Consider the following 24,725-nt stretch of genomic DNA (forward strand, 5'->3'; position numbering starts at 1 on the left):
ACAGTTTGAAATATGGAAATACAAATAAGTACCATTTTAAACACTGACACAGATGCATCCATTCACACCTGGAAAAGGGAAAAACATTTCTGCTGCTGCAGAGATTCACCCTGAAAACAAAAACTAGTTTTAAAGTAAATTCAATGCACCCAAAACTCATATTACCAAAACATATTGCTGCAAACTGTGTCATGAAGATATGACAGAAGTTTGTCAATGCTTTCCAATGTCCCAATATTTGGTTTCTCACAGTTCAGTTGAGTTTACAGCACTTGGCTGGACGAACAAGAGATGCATGTGATGCTGTCTGAGGGAGAATACAGAATCTAAAATAACAAGCTTCACTTTTCATTTTTTAACATCACAACAGATGCAGTGAGATGTGTTTCGGGAACTGGCTGTGTCTCCTTGGGGAGGAGGCAAACATTGAAGTGATTTAGTGCCACTCTTCCACATTATGCAAGGAATTAGCAAAGTGTTTACAATCAAGTAAATTCTCAATGATAGTGGTTTCTTTTTATACACTCAGGAAGGGAAGACATGCCTGAGTGTCCTCAAGCAAGCAGAACCAATGAACTTCACATTGTCTGGCTGTGTGAGCCGTCGCACCTACCGGCCAAAGTATTGTGGTGTCTGCACAGATGACCGATGCTGTACTCCCCACAAGTCAAAGACCATCGAGGTGAATTTTGACTGTCCTGACGGCCTGAGCTTCTCCAAGAATCTGATGTGGATAAACTCCTGTTTCTGCAACTTGAGGTGCAAGAATCCGAACGACATTTTTGCAGACCTGTCGTACCATCTTGACTACTCTGAAATCTCAAATTAACTCAAATTGAAATGTATGTTTTTCCATTGACTGATCATGAAAGAGATGGGAAGATATATATATGTATTTTCACCTAGTGGTAACGATGGCAATCTCATGCCTGTTTTCAGTGAGTTAGTTGCCTGAAAATTACACGTTCCCACTCTGTGCTCAAAGAAGTTAGTTTGTTTTGTAGAAAATTATAAATTTATTTCATTTATGAAAAATGTCCAACAGGAATTATTAGGAAAATATTATTTACTGTGATGTCACTTTAATAGTTAGATCAACATCCAGATTGTAAAGGTTGCATTGCAAGCCAGCCATTTGTCTGAAAAGCGCATTCTGCTAAATAACCCTATCATTAATTAAATTATTGTTACTGGTTTCTTAAAACCACTTTCCCAATTTTTATCAGTTGGCAGGAATCTTACTTCTGAGTTCCAAAGCTGTCGGTAGAAGGTAGTTGAAAGCTATTTTGGGGTAAAGTTCCATACCTTGCTGAGAGAGGTCATCAGTAATCTGCTGAAAGTTTAATCTGTGGTCTTGACTTTCAAGTCAAGTAAAAATATTACTAACAGCCAAAGATGTTAGCTATAGTTTAGCATTAACACTTTCAAGAGACTGTATGGCCTTTTCCTGCTTTTGTTTCTTAAGTTCTTATACTGAGGTCAATTAATTTAGCACACATTTATGGTCTTAAAATTCAAGACTATAGTAAAATATATTTAACAATCAAATTTATTTCTGGATGTGATGCTCTGTGGGATGTTTTATTCCCAGAATTTATGAACTTTTGCTGTTGTTGAGGATTGGTCCTTGCTCAGGCGAATGAGGTTTGAAACCTAGCCCCGGGGAATAGATCAGAATTGTACAAAGAAAAATTCAAGCAATTCTAACAGTCGTTCAGGCCTTCTTGTGCCTCTGTACATTTCCCATGGAATGGTCACAGCGTTGAAAGGAAGCCATTCAGTCCCTCCTTTCCATGTTAACTATCTGCAAGAGCAGCTTAGCTAGTTCCACTCACCACCCAAACCCCAACCCTTTCCACACAGGGAAATTTATTCAAAATAAATGGCAAGTGCACAGGATTGAAACGCTCCACAAACCAAATCCATTGTGCATTATTGTAGCAATATGCCCAGATGAAATCAACCTCATTTGAGTCTAAAAGTGGCAAAAAAGAACCTCTTACTCACACAACAGTTTGAATTGAGGTTCACAGATGAAGGCTCTAGGCCTGAAACATCAGCTTTCCTGCTCCGAAGATGCTGCTTGACCTGCTGTGTTTATCCAGCTCCACACCTTGTTTTCACAGCTTGTGAGTTAGTTAGCAGTTCAAATGGAAGGTCACTGGACTAATGCATTGGCCCCTTTTCTTTCACAGATTCTGCCTGACCTGAAACTTGCCAGCATTATTTTTCTTGTTTCAGATCCCAGCACCCATATTTTGCTTTTATTTAAATTACTAGAAAGCATTGTGGTGATTTGGTCACAGGTCTACCCGTACAACACCAGGCACTTACAAAATCAATAGGGTTTAAGAAAAAGGATTAAAATTGTCTGTCTACCCCATGAACTTTGACAGTGAGTAAAAATTAAAAAAATGTGTTGGAAAGATTTCCAGACAGCTGAAGATGTCAGGAGATCTTATCACCCACTAATGGGCATGACCAGGCTTAGAAAACAGCTGACAGATCTTCCTTTATCAGCCTCTGCGGAGACACGTTTTGCAATGTACTCATCTCACGAGCCCTTCTTGCTTGAAAATGACAACCAATTTGCAAAGTCAAGTTATTTAACTAGTTGCTTAAATGCCATTACAGTGCTTTTTTTGTCCCCAATCAAACCCTAGGATCAAAATAACATAAGCTGAAATGGATGCAATTAAGACTGACAGGACTTAGCTTAGACATAAAATGGTGATTCATCTGTTTGAAAAATGATGTTATTCCACTAATTAAAGGTGCTATAAGATTTCTGACTTTCAAGCTTAAGCTACAGTTAGGTACTTGTCAATTTGAAAGCAGAAGGCCATTCTGTGGAAAAAAGTATTTTAAACCCAGTCACATCCTGGTGGATTTTTGGAGACATTGGAGACAATAAAACAGCGATTGTTAAGGACACAAAAAGTATGTGGATAAACAAACAGAGACTTGTTAATGCAGTTACCTTAATAATTTTGATTTTCGTCCAAACAATCCATATTGAGATGATAGAAGTCTAACCATTAACATGAAATGTGCCTTCCTGACGCCTCACCTCACAACATTGTAATATTGTTATCAGATATTTTGATTGAGTTTTGCAATGGAAATGCCACATTCAAACTTGAGCCACGATTCTCATCCGTCACTCCCTGGTAAAAGCTGACAAACTAGGAGTGGAAAGCACTCAGAGTTTGGTAGGACAGAAGTAAACAAACAAAGATTATTGAAAATAAATAATGTGAGCGGTGAGTAAATGTCCACATTATACTTTTGTTGCTCTCGCCTCATTGTGGCTGCTTTCTTCTTAAAATCCATGAGGTGAAATAGTTTCACTGCTCAAGGTCATGGTGCTTCAACACAGAATGAAGGAGAAATGAATCAAAAATGTGTATAACTTCTTATCAGGGATACAATACAATACATGTAAAGGGATGCTTTAATAAAGACAATCTATTTAATTCCACTTATAAGAGTTCTGATGATATTAAAGACGCAATTTGAAATGTCTGTTTGAGTTTTTCTCGTTTTAAGGTAGTAAAAACATAAACATTTTCAAGAAATGGGTACAAAGTCTTGTAGTTTAATCCTTATTTAATAAATAACTTGATTGTCTTCTATTATCATAACCCCAATGTGAAATATCTATAAATACATAAATTGTCACTTGAACACACCTATACTGTTGCCTTTGGTATCTTTCCCTAGGAGTACATTTAATAGTCGCATAATGCTTTTAAATAAAAAACATTATACCTGCTTTCTCTTCTTTCTTCCAATTGTCTAATTGTCAAATAAAAGTAGAAAGTGCTGGTGAAACAAAAGCCAGTCTGGCAATATCTGAGGAGAGAGACAGAGTTAATTTTTTTAGTCCAATATGACTCATCTCCCGAAGAAGGCCTGAGTTCCAAAGAAGTTGAAGAATCACTTGCTGTTTTTCTTTCAGATCTCCAACATCTGCAGTCTTTTGCTTCTACTTGAGTCCCTAATTTTTAAACTTATGTTTTCCAGCATCTGAAACTGTGAATGTATTGAACATTTTCATTTATATTCCTGAAAACGTAAAGTGGATCACAGTGCCTGTTTCCAAGAGAAAGATATTTAATGTTTAAGACTTCTTCTGGCCTTAAACACCTAGATATTGATTCATTAAGGCATAGAAGAGCCCATTTGGCCCACTAAGCTACAACCATTGAGCCTAGTAGATGGTGACAGGCTTTAGAGAGTCAGGAAGTGAGTACTTGCTGCAGTTCCCTGTCTCCAACCTGCTGTTTTAGCCATTGTATTTATATAGCAAGTCCAGTTGAGATTCTGGTCAATGGTAACTCCCAGGATGTTGATAGTGAGCAATCCAAAACTAATGCTACTGAATTATAAGGGGTAATGGTTAGATTATCTTTAAATAAGATGGCCATTGCCTGGCATTTGTGTGGCATGAATGTTACTTGCCAAACTTAGCCCAAGCCTGAATATTGTCTGGAACTTACTGCATTTGGAAATAGATTTCTGCAGTATCTGAGAGCTTACAAATGGTGCTGAACATGGTGCAATCATCAGCAAACATCCCAGTTCTGACCCTATGATGGAGCGAAGGTCATGAATGAAGCAGATGAAGATGGTTGGGCCAAGGACACTACCCTGAGGAACTCCTGCAGAGATGCCCTGGAGCTGAGATGATGACATCCAACAACCACTTATCTTCGTATGTGCCACGTATGACTCCAATCAGCAGAAAGCTTTCACACTGATTCTCACTGACTTGAATTTTGCTACAGCTGCCTGATACCACACTCAGTGAAATGTGGTCTTAATGTCAAGTGCTGTCACTTTCATCTCACCTCTGAATTCAGCTCTTTTGTCCATATTTGAACCAAGGCTGCATTGACACCTGGAGCTATGTGGCCCTGGTGAAACTGAGCAGGTTATCGATGAGCAAATCCTCCTTGATAGCACTGTTGATGACACCTTCCATCACTTTACTGATCAAGAGGAGACTGATGCGGTGGTACTTGGCCAGTTTGGATTTGTTCTGCTTTTTATGTACAGGGCATACCTAGAAAGTTTTCCACGTTTGTTATGTAGGTTCCAGTGTTATAACTGGACTGGAACATCTTGATTAGAGGAGCAGCAAGTTCTGGAACATGTCTCCAATACTATTGCTGAAATGTTGTCAGGCCCCATAGCCTTTGCAGTATCCAGTGTCTCCAACCTTTTCTTGATATCACGTGGAGTGAATCAAATTATCCCTATATTTCCACATTTCCCAACCTCTTACCATGTTCCTCTTATACAAGTGAATAACCTTGAAAATAGGAAACAGAGGGGGATGGTAGAGGGTTGCTCTTTGGCTGGAGGCCTGTGACCAGTGGTGTGCCACAAGGATCCGTGCTGGGTCCACTGCTTTTTGTCATTTATATAAATGATTTGGATGCGAGTATAGGAGGTATGGTTAGTAAGTTTGCAGGTGATACCAAAATTGGCAGTGTAATGGACAGTGAAGAAGGTTATCTCAGTGTACAATGGGATTTTGATCAGATGGGCCAATGGACTGAGGAGTGGCAGATGGAGTTTAATTTAGTTAAATGTGAGGTGCTGCATTTCGAAATGTAAATCAGGCCAGGACTTATACACTCAGAGGTAAGGGGAGCGTGCCAAACAAAGAAACCTTGCAGTGCAAGTTCATAGTTCCCTGAAAGTAGAGTCACAGATAGATAGAATAGTGCAAACCGCATTTGGTACGCTTGGTTTTATAGATCAGGGCATTGAATATAGGAGTTGGGAGGTCATGTTGTGGCTGTCTAGGACATTGGTTAGGCCACTTTTGAAATACTGATTTCAAATCTGGTGAGCTTGTTATATGAAAGATATTGTTAAATTTGAAGGGATGCAGAAAAGATTTACAAGGATGTTGCCAGGGTTGGAGAGTTTGAGCCATAGGGAGAGGATGAATAGGGCCTTTTTCTGTGGAGCAACAGAGGTTGAGGGGTGACGTTGTGGAGGTTTACAAATCATGAGGGGCATGGATAGGGTAAATAGCTAATGTGTTTTTCCTACAGTAGGAGAGTCCAAAACAAGAGGGCATGGGTTTAAAGTGAGAGGGGAAAGATATAAAAGGGTCCTATGGGGCAATATTTTCACTAAGAGGGTACTGTGTGTATGGAATGAGCTGCCAGAAAAGACAGTGGAGGCTGATACAATTACAACCTTTAAAACGCACTTGGATGGGTACATGAATAGAAAGGGTTTACAGGGATATGGGCCAAATGCTGGCAGCTGAGACTAGATTAGCTTAGGAATCTGATCGGCATCCAAAGGTCTTTTTCCATACTGTCCAACTCTATGACTCTATGACCTCGCAGTTTTCTACATTTTTATTTCATCTGTGATGTTCTTTCCCATACACTAAGCCTGTCTAAATCCACCCGAACCCGTTTTATAAGTTCCTCACAAAATTTCTACTGAGTTTGTATCAACCACAAAATTGGAAATATCACGTTTGGCCCTTCCAAATCATTGATATATATCACAAACAGCTGGGGCCCCAAATACTGATCCTGACAGAACCTACTCCTTCATCTAATCCTTATTCCATCTACATCCTAAGCCATGTAAGCCTGTACTCAAGGGAATTTAGAAGAATGAGAGGTGACTGTATGGGAACATCCAAGGTTCTTAGGGAGTATAACAGCTATACTCCGCCTATTTCTCCTTGTGTGACAGTTTAGAACCAAAGGGCTCAATCTCAGAGCAAGGGTCATCCACTTAAGACAAGAGTTGGGAGCAATTTCTTCACTCACAGAGTAGTGAATCTATGAAGTTCTTTACTACAAAGGGCGGTTGGTGTTAGTTTGTTAGTTCTATTTAGGACTGAGGTCGACAGAATTTTAGTTAGGAAGGGAATAAAAGGTTACATGGAAATGGCAGCAAAGTGGAATTGAGGATTATCAGCCATTATCTCATTGAATGGCAGAGCTGAATCATTGAGTTAAATGGCCAAATTATGGAAGATGGAGTAAGAGAATGGGGCTGGCTGAATTGTTCTGTACAAAACTGGATGGATTTGATATTTTCACATTCCCTCTTTCTATGAATAATGATACAATGATCTGAAATTGTCTTTTTTGTTCTTATCATAGAAATTTCATGCCTTGCATCCTAGATACTTTGAAAGAATAATTATTAGCTGCCCACAATCTGGCAAGTATATTCACTGGCTCCACAAACTTTCAAAATGTTGATGCCGGCTCAGGATGCTGAAATTTCCATGGCCACTCCCTCTACTTTGTGCATCCTCAGGATAGTTCAGGTTTTTGAAAATGAGCCCCATGTCTCACTTCTTTCTTGAACAATCAAGTGAGTCTGAACTGAATGATATTTCCGGGTAACTTTGCTAAACTGTGTCCAGAGAAACTTAGCAAATATTTTGCCTAATCTGAGTCTGAATGTTAAAGATTTTGATCATTCTCCAGATAACCATAGCTAGCAGAGGCAGGACAGCCTCAGGGTTGATGTCTCGTGGATAGTTGAATCAGGAATATACACACCCATTGACCAACTGCCCAGAGCTAAAGCGTGGAACTTAATGAATTGCTGACATACAGTAAACAATGGGTGAAATGTTCCCGTCTGGTGTTAGTGCGATGGCCAATGACCTTTATGTCACCTTGTCCATCATCGGCTAGGGCAAATTTTTTCATGCAATCTTCTGTTCTGCATCTCAAATTTGTAGCCGGGCTGTCAGGTACAGTTCCTGGAGAGTCAGGCAACTGGAAATGCTCACCATTGGTGAAACCTACTGGTGACCCAAATATGGCATCATATTTACAGCCCAACTGCACACTTTCTCAGACACTGCCAGTCAGGAGTGACCCATCACACAATGGTTTTCAAGCCCAATCACAGAAGACATAACCCTAAAAAAAGGGTTTGCCTCCAGTTTTGTGGACAGGACACAGAGGTGCTGGTGGAAGAGGTGATAGAGAAGAGGACATTCCTTTAGCCCACAGATTACCACAGGAGAAGTGGAAGCGGGGTTGCATCACCAGACTCAACCAGCCTGGGTACAGATAGTAGTCCAGGGCACTGTTATGCCTTGAGTGAAATGGGATGCCCTGCAGGATAGAAAGATGTTCATCTTTCCCCAGCATTGTGTAAGGGTAAATACCACTAACTCGCTGTTATCTCACTCTCTCGAAGCCATCTCAGCTAATGTCTACTTCTATGTTGCTTCATGATTCACTGGGGTAGTGCAGTGCACTAGGTAGCCCCACTATTCCTGGAGCCACAACAAATAGAAAGTTTCAAGGAATCCCAATTTATCACTAACTTACTACTACCCAGGAAAAAGGCAAGAAAAACCCCAGGTATCTTCAGTAACAATGAAAAAAGAAACTCCATTTATTGTAACACTCTCACCTTTAACAAAAACAACAAAATAATAAGGAAGAGATTGAATAGGGTGGGGCTACTTTACCTGGAGCATTGGAAACTGAGGCGTCACCTTTTACAGGTTTATAAAACCATGAGGATTGTGGATAGGGTAAATAATAGGGTAAGTAATAGGTCTCATTTTTGGAATGGGGGAATCCAAAACTAGAGGGCTTCGGTTTAAGGTGGGAGGGGAAAATATTTAAAAGGAATCTAGGAGGCAACCTTTTCACTCAGAGGCAGGTGACGTATGGGATGAGCCGGAGACTGTTACAGTTACAACATTCTAAAGGCATCTGGATGGGCACATGAATAGGAAAGGATTATTGGGATATGAGCCAAATGCTGGCAAATAGGACTAGACTTATTTAGGATATCTGGTCTGCAGGGACATGTTGGCCAAAGGGTCTGTTTCCATGTTGTGCATCTCTATTACTCTAATGTACCTCTTTTAAAAGCGCACACACAGACAGTTCTGCGCTACCACCCATATATCAATCACGAATCCACAATCCTTAATTCTTTGATGATGTTTCAATGTTAACTACACAGCAATGAGCAGGCTGCAGATCACTTCTTGCTGCTTTTAGATTTTAGAATTGTTTTTCAGATTTTCTAAACGTATTTTTTAAAAAGTTTTATCGATAGAAATTTGGAGACAATAACTTTAGAAAGGGGAGAGAGAATAATTGAAACTAACTTTTGGAGGTCTGTTTGCTTTAGTCTATGTTTCACACCCCTCATAGGCTCTGTTTGATCTTCGACCTGACCAATAAGAGGGTTATTGCATGTGTTGAGTTCTCCTGAATCCATAACAAATGGTGACCACCTTTCCAGACTCAGGGTCCCTAAGAAATAACATTGTTTCCTGTGCAGCAGGTGGCTTATTTGTTGTTCCAAGATTACAAACAGTTACTCGAAATTTCCTATTTTTAAAGCAGTGTCCATTTCCTCTTTTTCAGTCCATTGTCCAATAATAAAACAATACGGACTCTTACTGCTTTCTTTGCAGTTACAGCAAAGCCTCAATGAATACAGCAATGGAGCTGCCCATACCAATTCATGAACTATTCAGCTCTGCGGGACTACCAGTAGGATAACATAATTCCATTGAATAATTCCTGAACCCTCACACCAAGACACTGAAACCTCATGACATGCTCTCGGACTGTGTGGTGTGGAGGTTTCCTAAGGAGGTTACTGTCATGTCTCTATAAGGAGCTCTGTAGTGTGTGACCCAACACAATTGTACATTGTATAACCACATTTAGCATGCTACATTGGGAGTAGAATTCTGACAGTGAACTACCATAATTTCCCCTTCCCCTCCACAGCACACCATCATGATAATGCCTTCAAAGACTCCCTTGCCTATCATAGATCAGACATTGCATTAAGTGCTTGGCCCTATGCACACTTGTTTAGCTGGCATTAAAATAAGCAATTATTGCAACCAATGCTATGTTTATGATTGTTTCAGGTTATAATTTGAATTATACATTCTTGGACAATAAATGACACGCAGCTAAAATGCAAAGTCAGACTGGTGTGTAATTACTGCATTGCCCCCTGGCAAGGCATCAAGTTCAACGATTTTTACTCGACCCCAAAGAAAACAAAGTATCTTACTCTGTGCACTTGCGCCTGTGGTGGCAGTCATTCTGTGTAGTTATTGCACAAACAAGGTTCCTATCTCATTTCAGTGACTGATTTGTAAGATCCACCTCACAATTTGTGTTGCTGTCAGTGGCCGGAGTGATCTTGTGGCCTCCCACTATTTCCATTGAGTCCTTTCATATAACTATTAACATTCAGTTTATACACAGTGCCCAAGAATTTGGAAATTCCCTTATCCCTTTTACCCTGCACTCTTCCCATGTCACAGCCAGTGTTACTATGACCTGTCTGTGTGGATGAAAAGTTGAGGAAGATCGTGCCCACAGAGTGTGCAAGATCTCAAACAGAACAGGTAGCTGCATGATCATTGGAGTAAAGATTCAGTGAGCTACAGCCAGCCTGGGTGCTCTGTCTTACATGTTGGGAATTTATGCCATTTAGAGGGGAGAAATGCAAGTGGTGTGTAAATACAGTGAGTTGGTGTTTATTGAGATGCAGTGAAATAAGGCAGTCCATAGCTCAATAGTCAGACTCTGAAATTACTGTTTAAGGCTTGACTCTTAGCCCTGCTGTTCCTGTGCAGCTACCACACTGGACAAATAACCATATTGCCAAGTAGGTGACAACATGGTCTGTACATAAAAAAGCAGGACAAATTCAAACAGACCAACTACCGACTCATTAATTTACTCTCATTATTTTGAAGGAAGGGGTTACAGATGGTGCTATAGGGAAAGGAATGCATAGTGTTGGTTCCACCAGGACCACTTGACTCCAGACCTGTGACATCAAATAGTGGATAACCTAAATGAACTGTTGCTCTTCTGCCCTTTTACTCAAAAATACAGCAGGACACTGAAGAATGATGCTACATCTTTATTTCTCTTTTCATGAAATTCAACTCACATAATAGATTCTGGCTAGAAAGTAATCAAGATTACTTAAACATTCATAACTCCATTTGGGAGCTTTGGTTTCAAAAGATTACCATTTGGGATTGCTTTATCCACAGAGATACTTCAATGGACTCTGTCTAATGTTGTATACAAATTTTCACAGGATTTTATGCCACATGAATGATGCATTGATGCACAGTGAAACTGCCTTCAAGCACACAAGCAGAATGGGTGACCCTTAATGACAAATGTGAATTCTCCAAGAAAGCTATTTAGTTCTTGGAATACGTTGTCAACCCGTGAGGGCTTATTAGTGAATCCTCAGGGAAGCAAATTCAATGAAATTGCCTTCAGTCATGTTAGTCCAATAACTCCAATGGTTCTTTGGCATGGTAAACCAAATGGCTAAATTTTTGCCTTGTTCAACATCCACAATTGAATCCTAGAGACAATGCCTCTAGAAGACATTAGTATGGTATTGAAATCTACATCAAGGGAGTATTTTTCAGACACTGGAGGATATTTTTACCTCCAAAGATACATTAATACCACGCTACATCTTTTCTAGCCATAATAGCTGCCGATATTTCAACCAAAAGCTCATAGCAGTTTTATCCCAGGAGTCAACAGATTGATATTGTGAACAGGTTCATTATGCATCACAAGCATTATCAGACATAGAAACACAACATGCTTTTCTCTTTGTTACATGGGCTTGTGAGATATTTTCAGACATTAGTCAAAAACAGTCATAGAAATGATCACCAACCTTAAATTTCTCAAATTGATGATACAACTAGCAAGGATACCTTCAAGCGTACAATGATTTTGACTCATGAGGTTTGTCTATGACATAGTGCAGATGTAAAGAAAAATGCACATGACAAATGCACTCTCCAGAGTACTAGCTGACAGACCTACAGGCATCAAATTAAGTTCATTCACAAAATCAAGTCACCCACTCAGTTCAAGCCAGCAGAAAAGCAAGCCACAATTGATAACGTGCCAAAACTTGATCAGCCCAAATGCTCAGCAGGATGGCCATTCAAATATCTTTAAATACTTATAGCATATTATAACTGTATTTATGGCCTAATGTACTAGAGTATGATCATTTCACTTCAGGAAGATGCTCAACCGAAGTTGCACCAAGGGTACTTGGAGATTACCAAGTGCAGAGCCGGATCTCAGTTCATGGTGTGGTGGCCTGGGATCTCCTAGGACACTGAGGACTTCAAGACTTGTGCCAGCTGCAGACCAATGCAAGCCACTAGTAACCATCACATTCCCTACCAGACAATGAGAACACAGGCACAGATTTTTTTTTTTTTTTGTTTTTAATTGAGGGTGTTTACATCATAGTTATCAACTAATTCCATCAATGGACAAAAGATTAAGAAGCCACACACAACTGCAGATGTGGTTATCAGAATCTTTGGAGATACTTTGTCAAAGCTTTTTTCTCTCCCCCTTACACTCATCAGGAAATTTTGCAAAAATATCAAAATCAAGAGGAAAAACAGCATGACAGGAAAATGTTCATTGGGAAATGTGTTGCCACACGGCACCCAATAATGCTAATCGTCAGTTTACAACCAGGCCTTGTTAGATTTAAATCAGGAAGGCTGATTTTGATTTGTTTTCTTTGTATTCCTTTGGGAAATGAGGCAACAAGTGGTAGTCACCTGGCTCGGTGCACGTTCTTTCTGCCTGCACAGGATGCTATATTAATTTCATTTAACTGTACAGGTAAATGTGCCATACTGCATGCCTGACAATTCTAAGTTGAATGTCACCATAATTCCTCAATTAGGATTAACCAATGAAGACTGTTCAATTTCAGAATCACATGACATTAGACAGACAGTGTTGTGAATTTTACAAGCAAATTTTGAGGGCTGTGGTTACAGAAGGGGTATGAATGTAGGGAAATGATGTAATTATACATATGTGTAAAAGATAAGAAATGAAACTTCAGGAGTAACGTCATAATGCTGTTTGAATGAGTTACAGCAACACCAACTATGATGATGTTATATAGACGTGGAAGATCAAACTAGGACCTCAAAAAAGGAGCAAAGCCCAACTTCTGGATCTTCTCAAAGTTATCTTTAATCAATTTGTTTGGATATGTCACTTGTCTGGCACTTACTTCAGATCTTCTGGTCCAGGGTTAGGGACACTACACATCAAATGTAACCTGTATTTAATTGTTACCATCCCAAGCGAAAGGGGCCATTCCTGCACTGTACAGTTCTAACTACATGTCGAGGTCTCTTGTGCTACAATGGTGCTCCTCCTACATCTGGGTCAGGATGCCCTGGTTAAGTCCCACTTGCTCTAGTGGGTGCACAATAAATATCTATGAACAGATTAGAAAACACCTAAAACTACATTTGTTTAGACCAAGTAGATGTTTCCCTCTACCCATTTGCCAGAGAATGATGCATTGAAGGTGGTTTTCCAAGATTACAGAGGGATCTTGATCATAATCAATGAAATCCATTTGCATTTTTTAAGCCCAATCTGAATAAACAAAGTACTACTTTTTGGTACAACAGATGAGGGTAAAGAGACAATCAATAGTAGGGCCTTCGGTACTGTTGTAAAAGAGGGACCCAGGGTACAGGTACACAATTCTTCGAAGTTTGCGTCCTTTAAGTGTAGGAGTTGAGAAGTCAAGTTGGAGTTGTATATGACACTGGGGACACCTCTTCTGGAATACTGTGTCCAGTTCTGGTCACCCAATTATAGGTAGGATATTAAGGCTTTCATTGGCAGGGGAGTGGGAGTTGGGATTGGGAGTTTAAAAGATGTGAGATTATGCCTATAAAACCCTGGATAGGCCACATTTGGAATAGTGTTCAGTTCAGTACTTCCTATATTGGAGGTGACCATAATGTGGAATTTTAGAAAAGGGTGCAGATGTGTTTCACCAGGATGCTGCCTGGACTGGAGGGCAGGTATTATGAGGAAAGGCTGAGCAAAGGAGGATAAGTAGTGTACTTCTTGTTACAGGTGTACAAGATGATGAGAGGCATAGATAGCCAGAGACTTTTTCCAGGGCAGAAATCATCGTTACGAGGGAACATAATTTGAAGGTGACTGGAAGAAGGTATTATGGAGATATCAAAGATATTTCTTTAGGCAGAGTGGTTGGTGTGTGAAATGCAGAGATACTTGAGACTTTTAAGCAACTCTTAGTATAATGTAGGATAGTTTGATCTTAGTAGGATAATAGGTCACCACAACACTGTGGAGCAAAAGGCTTGTACAAAGAAAAGCTGGGACTTCCTCCCCACACCCCTGAGCATAGCAGTCAAGAGGTAACCTTGTAGAAAGCTTGTAAGATAAATGAGGAGGTACACAGATAGTTGTTAGTAGCCTTTTCCCTAGGATTTTGGGGGGGGGGGGGGGGGGGGGGAAGAGCGCGCGAGAGAGCGGGGAACTGCAAGGCTAGGGGGCACATTAAAAGGAGCAAGATGTTTTTAAAAGAAGAAGTTGCAAGGGGTAGTTCACATGTGGAATGAAGGCAGATGCAGATACAATTACACAGACATTGGTAGCTACTTAATTTGCATGAGCAACATTTATTACATCTTCAAAACAAAATTTCTATTTGCAAGCCTTCCCCTATATTTAAAAAAGGTCAAAAGAATTATCAGGCAGAATCTGCACAATAGCGCAAGTGAGCTGGATTAAATGGTCAAAAAAAAGTTATCATTCCTAACTGCACTGTTGTTTGGCGTGACTTGTTCCAACTGGTTGTTCACCTCAACCACAATTCCAAATGTCAAATACTCTTGCAGCATCTATGCAACTTCTGCTTTAAAAACTAAAGCTAAAAAAAATGCACAATTTTGAAAGTTGATTCAGAAGATTGTGTGAATTTGAAGCAGTACAATGGGTAACAGCAGCCCCAACCTCAAATAAGATACGGTAGAACACCAAATCAGCACAACTTCCAACAATTCCAATGAAACATTTAAAAAAAAAGGCCAGAATGATCAACCAAGAAATTGACTGTAAAGGAAGCAGTGCAGGTGAGAAGTCTCAATTAGTCTCTGGGCAGAAGTACTTAAATGAACACAGGCAGGATGTCCATCAAATCAAGTCACTTGCACCTGTAGATGCTTTTTTTGGGGGGACAGGAGGGTGGGCAAGAGAGATGCCTTGAATGTCTGCCCAATACAATTCAGAACGTTTGGGTGACAACTTTATAAAACCTCTGCATACCAGGTGCAAAACAGTGTTGACCTAGTGACTTTGGGTATCACATCTATCCAGGTTTACTTCTAGAATTTCTTTATTGGCTTATAACACTTTAATGAATTTGAAAGTCAATACTATTATGAAAAATAAATCAAATCCAAAATGAAACAAACTGACCAGCGAAGTAAAAAAAGATCAGCTGTGGAAGGAAACAAAAAAAAATTTTTTTTAAAAATTGAACTGGAGTTTTGCTTTCAGGGGAAAAATTGGTGCCTCCTAGCCCTGCCCACTAGTTGTGGAAAGCTCCAAGCATACAAGTGTACACTGCATGCTCCCACTCTAAAAGGGGCACCAAAACACAATGTAATGACAAAGACAGGTAACAGTGAGTAACAAGCCAATATTTATATTTAAATCCCATTCAAAACAATTCATCCTAAAAAAAAATCAGCAAAAGAAACATCTGCACACTAAAAAAATGCAAAGTAAGACGTTTTGTTTCAGAATAAATTGTAAGTTTCAAAATTTTATTTTCAAAATAAATACAAATATGCATGTCACTGTCAAGTTTAAGCACTGTGATTTCAACTGTTTGTTCAGTAATATCATCTGCAGGATCAAAAACAGAGGTCACAGTAAATAATACTTGCGGATTTAAACTGGATCTACAGATAGTAATAGGAATCTTAGGTTGCAAACACCAAGCCCTTGAACATTAAAATGACCCAAAGACAGACCAAGGTTTAGTAGTATTTCCCCTCATCTTCCCAACATTAGTTTAATCTGCGACAAGAATAATATCCTTTAACATCACCCCAAAAAAACAAAACAATAATCACTGTATTCAAAAGACTTTTTATACTGATCATGTTTCTGCGAAGGAAAATGGCCTAACTTCCTGGGAGCCAAAACTAGATTTGCAGATCCAACACATCCTTTGACTTTCCAAAAGGGAAAATTAGCATGTTGAAAGTTGTTAGCAAATGCTTCAACACTTGTAGCTTCATGGAGCATTTCCATGACCATGTTTCCTGTTGGAAGCAACCTTAAGGCAAAGGGGACCATTTTGGTTCTAACAGCAATAGAAACGTGTCCAAACAAGCTGTTACATGTAAATGTAAAGTGTTTACTAGGGATTGCACTTCAGAGCACCACAATAAAGGAATCACACTGGAGCATTAATTTTTGATAACATCTGCGAACTGGGCTGTGATATCCAGTAGCTGAAATTTGCAGAGTAATGCAGAGTTTAAAGACAGAGCCATGCTTAAAATCTGATTACAATTTTGCTAAGAACAATTTGTAAATGCAAAGTTGTGATAGATGGGGCAAGAGAAGAAAGATGGCAAGAGATAACGTGGAGCACAGAGACAAAATTACTTGTGCTAAATAACTATTTCTGGTCTTTACACTTGCATGCCATTTGTACCTTCAGTTATGCTTGAAGACACCTATAAAGGGGAATGGTGACAGAAGATACATTCATTGGGCTAAGAAGGGAGAAGTGATGTTATATGCTGATAAGGTACCATATTTTCAGCTTACAAAATTCACAACTACTACTGTGCATGTTTCAGGACTGTGCAGTGCAGCATGAATGAATGCTCTGAAGGAATTCTTGTTTAAGATCAAAATTTTTAGTTACACCTTGTCATCAGAAAATATTTAGGTGCAACTTGCATTTGACACTTCTGAATACAGTTCATTCCAAAAAGCACAAAAAGTCTGTTAAAAATTACAATGCCACTTCAAAAGAAAACTTGGAAAAATTCAAAAATACAAGTTTCTATAGTACAATATAAATGCAAATTTTAGAATTTGATTATATTACCAGGAAAATGGAACGAGTGCTAAGCACTTATAGCTCAACATTCTGAAAGAGGATCAAATCTTTCTTGCCTACTCAAATTTATTCAGAGCAGAAAACAAATATTAATCTACATAGTTAACTTTTTTAAAAAATAGCAATATATATGCTTTTGTATGAAAGGGAAAGTAACAATGCATCAACCAACTGAAATTTGACAAGTTACACAAACTAACAAGATTTTATATTTTTGATAATTATTCAAACTATGTACATCTCAACATTCAACTCTAGCTTCATTTGACTCATGGGAAGCACTTTCAAAAAGGGTGTTAGGTATAATCTATTGCTCCCTGAAAAGGTAAGATAAATAAACATTTGTCTTACCAAGTTTTGTATGGACTCAAAATTATAACAATAACTAGGAAAACAAGCACAAAAAAGCAGATTTTAATCTGTGCATCCTTATTTTTATCCTAGTATTCTGAAGCTTTTTATTTTAAAAAAGGGGGCCAGTTCACACCACGTCACTAAGCCCCAAAGAACAATTTTACACTTGCTAATTTTTTCTTGGGATGGAGCGGAAGAGGAAAAAAGATTCAACATGAAATTTCAGCTGATTGTGGGGCAGGGTTTTCAACGCCTCCCACATTAGTATTCGAGTTTGCATTTGCATTCTGGTTCAATCCCACAGCTGGGTGGCTATAAAACTTGGATGCCTCCCCGGTGTGAGCACGACTCCTGTTGCCATCTAGGGATACCACACTGGATCCTGATGCTGAACGGGATCTCATCAGGCGAGTCATGCTAGCTGCAGGCACTACACATTAAGAGAACAGGGCGAGAAACAAAAGAACATTAAACCAGAAACAAATGATATATTCTGTTACTGTATCCATTTCGTTTATGGTAAAAAATTGTTTCTACTTACTGTAGCCCATGCCTTGCACAAAGTACTTAAAAGCCTCTGTAAGCTTTGCTGGCTGAAAGAGAAGACCAGGAGTGAAAACATGAATACATAAAATGGAAAACAAAAAGCATTTTTCAATTGCGCTCATGAGGGCAAGCAACAGCAAGCAAGAAAGCAAGCAGAATGTTCAGGGACCTCTGATCAAATCCACCTGAAATGTTTCTGGAGGCAAAGCCATTTGGATGAAGACCCAATGAGAGGGCAAACCAGTATTTTACTTATGTCATATCTTAGATGTGATAAATTGTCGCAAAGCATTTTGTAGTACTTATGACTAAAACTTGGCTCTTCAAGATTTTAAAGTAATATTAATGGAATGGGAAGTAGACAAGTAGAGAGATTGATGAAAGAAGTTTAAGTTCAGGGCATAGCAACAGTAGCAGTTAATTAGCTATGTATTCAAAGAAAGTAAAGTAAAGTAATCAGGGTTGATCAAGAGGCTAGAAATTGACAAACGACAGTATCTTGTAAAGTTGTTGGGCTGGAACAGATCAGAGATAGTGGGGTTAAGGCCATGGCAGGATATTTAATAGTAGTCTTCTTAAACAAAGCAAAGGATACTTCATGCATATTTTACATAGCAAGCTTCAAATATACCTGAACAATTTGTGGCAGTCCTCCACAGTCCGACATCTATTTCAAATGAAAGGAGACAACAGATTAAATGTCCATACCACAATCTGCTGTAGGTCAACAGCTCAAACAGATTAACTAGTCATTTCTCTCAATGGCTTTTGCAAGTATGGAGAATAAACTGTTGAACATTTAAAACAAAAACCAAGTGAATTGGGAAATCTGGAAAACATCAAGTGTTTTATTTCCCCTTTATCTCCATCTGTGGTTTATTAACTTTGTTATGTTTGAGTTAGTAGCTATACAGAAACAAGATTTGAAAGAGAATGGGTTTTGAGTCTGTTCCACGATTCAATAATCATGGTAGAACAGTGGTCTCATTCCTGGTCAGCCTCCTATAGGCCCCACAATTCCTTGACTATCCAAAGTCTTATTCAGCCTTAAATTCCTTGGCCCAACAATATATAGTTTTCTGACAAACACTCTAAATTGAGAAGAAATCCTCATGTTGCTAACACCAAAAAAGGAATCCCATGCAAAATAAAAATCCTCAGCTGTCACATATTTTTGTAATATGTTAATATTGCCCAAGCATAAGTTATATTTAGAAAAGTCAATAAACCTCTGTTTTGCATTTTCCAGAAGACTCAAGTCAGACAAGCTGACCTGATTTCTCCCTCCTTGAATAACAGCATTACATCCACCAACATCTAACCTAATGTTTTCGAACACAGGGAACCTTAGAAAATTCTAAATCAGCGTACACACAACTTCTGTAGGACATAAGCTAACAGTTGCCATCGTAGCCTTCGATTTAGTAAGCTTCTAATACTTTGCTAGCATTTGTCAGAAGACTACAGCACAGAAAAAGCATCCTCATGCCCAGTGTGTCGCAAGTGAAAAACAACTATCCTGAACACATTTTCCAGTGCCTGTCCCAAGGCCTTATATGCCTTGGCATCCCAAGTGACATCCAAATATTAGTACATTGAGGCTTTCTGACTCTACTACACTTTACAGGCAGCAAATCCATTCCCACCACCCTTTGCAAGAAGAAATATTTTTGTCATTATCTAAGCCTCCTGCCCTTACCTTAAAAGGCTGTGCCTCAGTCAAAGACCACTCCATCAAAAGGTAATATGTCTTCCTGTCTACCCTGTCTTTCAATTTTATACATCTTAAATCAAGCCCCCCGCCTCAAATCACCTCTGCCAGAGGAAGTTACCCCCAGTCTGTCCATATCTCTTCAAACTCTTCTGCCCAGTCAACATCCTGGTAAAGTTCCTCTACACCCTCTCTAGTACAATGACATCCCTTCTAATAATGTGGATTCCAAAACGTACAGTATTTTAGCTGTGAACTAACTAGTGTTCCAACACAACTTCCTTGTTCCTAAACTCTACTCCTCAGCTAATTAATGCATTTCTTTTTAAAACAGGGCTTAACATCTTTACCCCCCTATCCTAAAACCTTAACAGACCAATGCATACATATACCAAGTTCCCTTTGATTCTTGTTTGACTTGCCCAGGGCCATCACCCCATATTTATCTGGACTGACTTCCATTTGCTACTGGATTAGTCCATGTGCTACCTATAATCAAAGCCTACTCCCTATTTAGGGCCTTACCAATTTTCACATCATCTGCAAATCTTTTGATCAGCGACCCTACATTCAGAAGCTAAATTGCTTATACATTTAAGATGACCACAAACAGCAAAGGCCCCCCAAACATGGTCTGGACGCAAAGCTTCTAGTTAGAAATGACAACTATTCTTCCACTCAGCCAACGGTGGGTCCAATTTGCCAAAATTTCTTTAGACTCCACAGGCTGTTATCTTTACCATCAGTCACTACTTTCCACTTTCTCTCCCCCCCACCCCCCTCAAAATTTGTTTGCTGGTTTCAATTCTCCCAGCCAACAGCACTACAAGCCTCTTAACTGACTACTATCTTTAACGTCTGAAGAAAAACGAGATTTGCAATGAAATTAATTGAGTGAAAATAAGAAGTTCTGACAGTAATGATTGAATAAATTGTTAAAAGCACTGAACTACTTTTGATGAGCACTGACAAGTAATCCTTACTTGTGCTATACAACAGTTTCCCTACAAAACTATATTTTATATCCTTTTGCAGAGATAATCTATGTAACATGTGCACCTGACATTAGAGTGCTGGAAATTTCTATTAAAGATTTTAATAGCATTCTTAGCTACACAAATCGATATGTGCTGTTTGGAAGAAGAAACGCAGCCAACATCTTTCAAGTCACCAGAGGATATTTTAGCTGCCAAATACTTTCAACCTCATTTTCTCCATATTCATTGTTTGTTCTTAACCCAAATCCACTTGGCATTCAATTGGGAATACAATATCCAAGCAGTTGTATATATGTTTTATGTGCGCACGCGCGCACACACACACAGCTCAGTTGTATCCTAACATCCAAATACACACCAAAGATACTCTAGAGCACAGAAATCTTTAAAAGGATTAACAAGGATAAATTTGAAGTGCTGCCTAAAAACCCATCCTGCTCATGAAATTTTACACCAGTATATGCTCAAAATCAAAAGTCCAGACGCTAAATTTCAAAGTCGGCTTCCAGTATATGTAAAGGTAGCAATGACTGCAAACTAAGGAAACAATAGTGAATTTTAATCAATATTTCTATTGCCTCAGCAAATGACAAGCATAAAAAAAATGTTTAGTGTTACAAATGAGCATGCTCAGGGCTTGGACAAAAAAAATGCAGTCCCCCAAACTTTAGTACATTGTGATGCAGCATTAATTTCATTTGGGTATCATCTAGTTGTCTTCAGATTCAGTGATGTCAAACAGCTAGAAAAAAAAAAAAAGTTCAAACCGTGGGCACGCATTCCGGTACCGACAGAGGTGTGCATGTGTACGGAAAGCAGCAGCAACATATAGTCAAAAGCAGAAGTAGTTGAAAATATCAAATCTAAAAATGTTTCAAACAGTAGAACCTTAAACAGTGTAATGGATTTTTTTAAAATTTCCATGAGCAAGCACTTTTGTAGTTTGTTTTTTTTTAAAAAACAGTTGAACAACCTCTTTCATTCAACAAGGCAGAACTAGTTTTACTACTCTCTTTAAAAAGCAAGTTCACAACAGTTCAATTTCAGTCTGAATGGAAAGCAATGGCACATCACGCTGAAGAGCAGGGAATCAAATACAGCAACACCCACACCTCTTTAAATTTACACTGAATATCCAGATATTTCAGTTACACAGAAAGAGATGGCATAACTGGTTTTTGCTATCATGCTAAATGAAAAATCTAACTCGTTGTGCAAACAGAAGCATTGATTTATTAAAAACTATGAAAATCAAATTTTAGTTTAGCAGATGGGACTTGATGGTATTTTGGGAATCAAGTGTAAATAAATCACAAAAAGAATAGAAAATGGTGCATTTTGCAGCATACAATCCAGCACTATTCACAGACAGTATCGTCTGGCTTTCAAAAGAATGGAGTATAAAAAAATACATTAGACAGACCTGCAGCCTTTCAATGATTAAAAGCAGAAGTTCCATTTGTTCACTAGAAGGATCTACGAAACACTAGCAACTGAATTGTGCGCTTAGTCAATTCCTTTACATGCTCTTCTCCAAGATCATCCACATACCATTGCTTTCATCTCCTCAGCCGGCTTCGATCCCTTCCAATTTGCTACTTGTGCAACAGACCCACATCTGATCCGGTTTCCCCAGTCTTTTACTCATCCCTGGAACATCTGGATAAGAGAATACCTATGTCAGGCTCCTACTTGAACTACAGCTCTACCTTCAATACTCTAACACCAACTAAACTAAAACTAATCTCAAAACCTGGACCCTTATTTCTTGACCCACAATCTGCCAGTGAAGACAGACAACTGCACCTCTGATAATCCTCACCATTAGCACCCTGCAAGGATGCATATTTATGCTCTTATGTACTCCGTGCACACTCACTGCTGCGGCCAAATTTCATACAAAGGCCACCTACATGTTTGCTGATGACATCTTGGTCGTAGGCCGGATAGCAAAAAAAATGACGAGTCAGAATACAGGAAGGAGATAGAATGCTTAGTGTTGTGCTGCAAAGATAACAAGCTATCCCTCAATGTCAGCAAAAACAAAAGAACTGATCATTGACTTCAGAAAGAAAAGGAGATGGAGAACACATCTACATCAACAGAACTGAAGTGAGAGGATTGAAAGTGTGTCAAGTTCCTGGGAGTGATCATGACCAAAAATCTGTCCTAGATCTCCCATGTAGATGGGATGGTCAAACCAGCACAACACCTCTTCCTCAGGAGGCTTAGGAAGTTCTGCACGGCCATTACAAAAAACCCTCACCAACAGTTACAACTGCATCATAGAAAGCATTTTATCTGGGTGCATAATGACTAGGTACAGCAACTGCTCTGCTAGGACTGCAAGAAACTACATTAAGTTGTTATTGGCCAGACCATCATGCAAAGCCAACCTCCCATCAATGGGCTCCATCTACACTTCTCATTGCTGGGAAAAGGCTGCCAATATCAAAGACTCAAACCCTAGTAATACTCTCTTCCAACAGGCAGAAGAGACAGAAACTTGAACACTTGTATCAGCAAGTTTAAGAACTGCTTCTTCCCTGATACAGAGATCCATTCCACAGCCTAATTTCAAAATGTAATGTTGATCTTCCTTTGTGTACGTCTTGTGTAACCGCAACATAGGGTGTTTGAACAGATTGAGACATATCATCCATATGGCTTTGTAGGTTGATTTGTCTGTACTGCATGGAAAACAAAGCTTTTCACTGTACTTAGGTACAGGTGACATGAAATTTTCCAGCAACAGGTTTTTGTTTCAGATTTCCAACAACTGCAGTTCTTTTGGTTTTTTTTTGTATTTCCTTTTCTCCTTGTCATGTAATAAATGACTTTAGGCTATAAGAGAACTCATTGAAATAGTATTATAAACTTCATTCCTTTTACTTTTAAAAATTTTCCAGATACTTCACCTTAGAGAAGGATCATTCTGTTGTTACTTTGAAGTTTTTTGTTCATCTTGACACTAGTGTTATTTCTTGATGGTCAACTTCTACACTAACTAAAGAAACAAGCAATGAGGGAATGTCTGCATGAGTCTCTTGACAGCTAACTGCTAACAATTCATTACTCAAAATGTGTTTACACTCCTCTTCCATATCCTTTTGTTTCAGGTACTTCAGGACTTCTCTTGTCCTTACTGTTCAGTGGTCTCAGCTGCATTAGTACTGCTAGTGCAATTATATAGATTCTCTGAAAAGAATCCATCTATTGACATTTTCACAAATTCCATATGATCTTCTCTGCAGGGAAGATATCTATTTTCCAGCAAATAAAATGCTGGAGAAACTCAGGCATGGCAGCCTCTGCAGTGAGGAAAAGAAAAAGAAGTTTAGTTCAGTTAAGAGCTGTAATGGACTCAAAACATTAATTCTGTTTTTCCTTATCCACAAATCCTGTTTGCAGTTAGCTGTTGAGACTCATGCAGACATTCACTCATTGCGTGTTTCTTCAGTGCTTAGTGTTCATTTCAGATTTCATTATCTGCAGTATTTTGCTTTTGCCATGTTTGCTTTTTTCTGCAGAGATATAGGCACCCAGCTTTTTCTTCCTCTAAATCGCTGCACTATCCACCTCAAAAGATTCCTTAAAAAGCCTCATTTAAAATGTCTGGAGTTTGTCAACATGCAATCTGGCACCCTTTAGTACTAAAAATGAAAATATATTGAATGTTCAGAAGCGAGGAGTTGCAGACTTGCTTGCAGAACTGGTGTGTTTGTTTGCAGATGTATTATCACTCTGCTGCGTAACATTCAGCATGCCTCTGGTGAAGCATTGGTGTTCTATCTCACTTGTTATTTATTTGCCCGTTTGCTGGTGTAGTCAGTATCACTTGCAGTTCTGTTGCTCAGTGATTTGTATATCAGGTCCAGTTCAATGTGTTTGTTGATGGAGTTCCGGTTGGAATGCCAGGCCTCCAGGAATTCCTTGGCATGTCTCCGTTTGGCTTGCGCTATTATGGAGGTGTTAGCCCAGCGGAATTAGTATCCTCCTTTTTCCGTGCATATTGAGACCAGTGGGAATTGATTGGTGTCTCTTGGTGACTAGTTGGTGTTTGTGTATCTGTTTTGTCAGTTTTCTTCCAGTGCAGCTGGTCATGT

General features: G+C 39.1%; 2 protein-coding genes across 7 annotated transcripts in view; one reads left to right on the plus strand and one right to left on the minus strand.

The window, feature by feature from the left end:
* The window catches only part of ccn4b (cellular communication network factor 4b), a 65,255-nt gene extending 61,519 nt beyond the window's left edge, over positions 1-3,736 (plus strand). For all 4 annotated transcript variants that reach the window (XM_048530143.2, XM_048530142.2, XM_059646173.1 and 1 more), the window contains one exon: positions 530-3,736. In XM_048530143.2, coding sequence (XP_048386100.2) covers positions 530-829 — 300 coding nt within the window. In that variant the 3' untranslated portion in view covers positions 830-3,736. The remainder of the gene's footprint in view (positions 1-529) is intronic.
* Positions 3,737-15,660: 11,924 nt separating this feature from the next.
* LOC125451544 (protein NDRG1) overlaps positions 15,661-24,725 on the minus strand; it is a 61,379-nt gene continuing 52,314 nt past the window's right edge. For all 3 annotated transcript variants that reach the window (XM_048528742.2, XM_048528743.2, XM_048528741.2), the window contains 3 exons: positions 18,542-18,577; positions 17,906-17,957; positions 15,661-17,794 (listed from right to left, as the gene is read on the minus strand). In XM_048528742.2, the coding sequence (XP_048384699.1) occupies positions 17,574-17,794; positions 17,906-17,957; positions 18,542-18,577 (309 nt within the window). In that variant the 3' untranslated portion in view covers positions 15,661-17,573. The remainder of the gene's footprint in view (positions 17,795-17,905; positions 17,958-18,541; positions 18,578-24,725) is intronic.

The sequence above is a fragment of the Stegostoma tigrinum genome, chromosome 5, assembly GCF_030684315.1.
Source record: "Stegostoma tigrinum isolate sSteTig4 chromosome 5, sSteTig4.hap1, whole genome shotgun sequence".
Classification (NCBI taxonomy): Eukaryota; Metazoa; Chordata; class Chondrichthyes; order Orectolobiformes; family Stegostomatidae; genus Stegostoma; species Stegostoma tigrinum.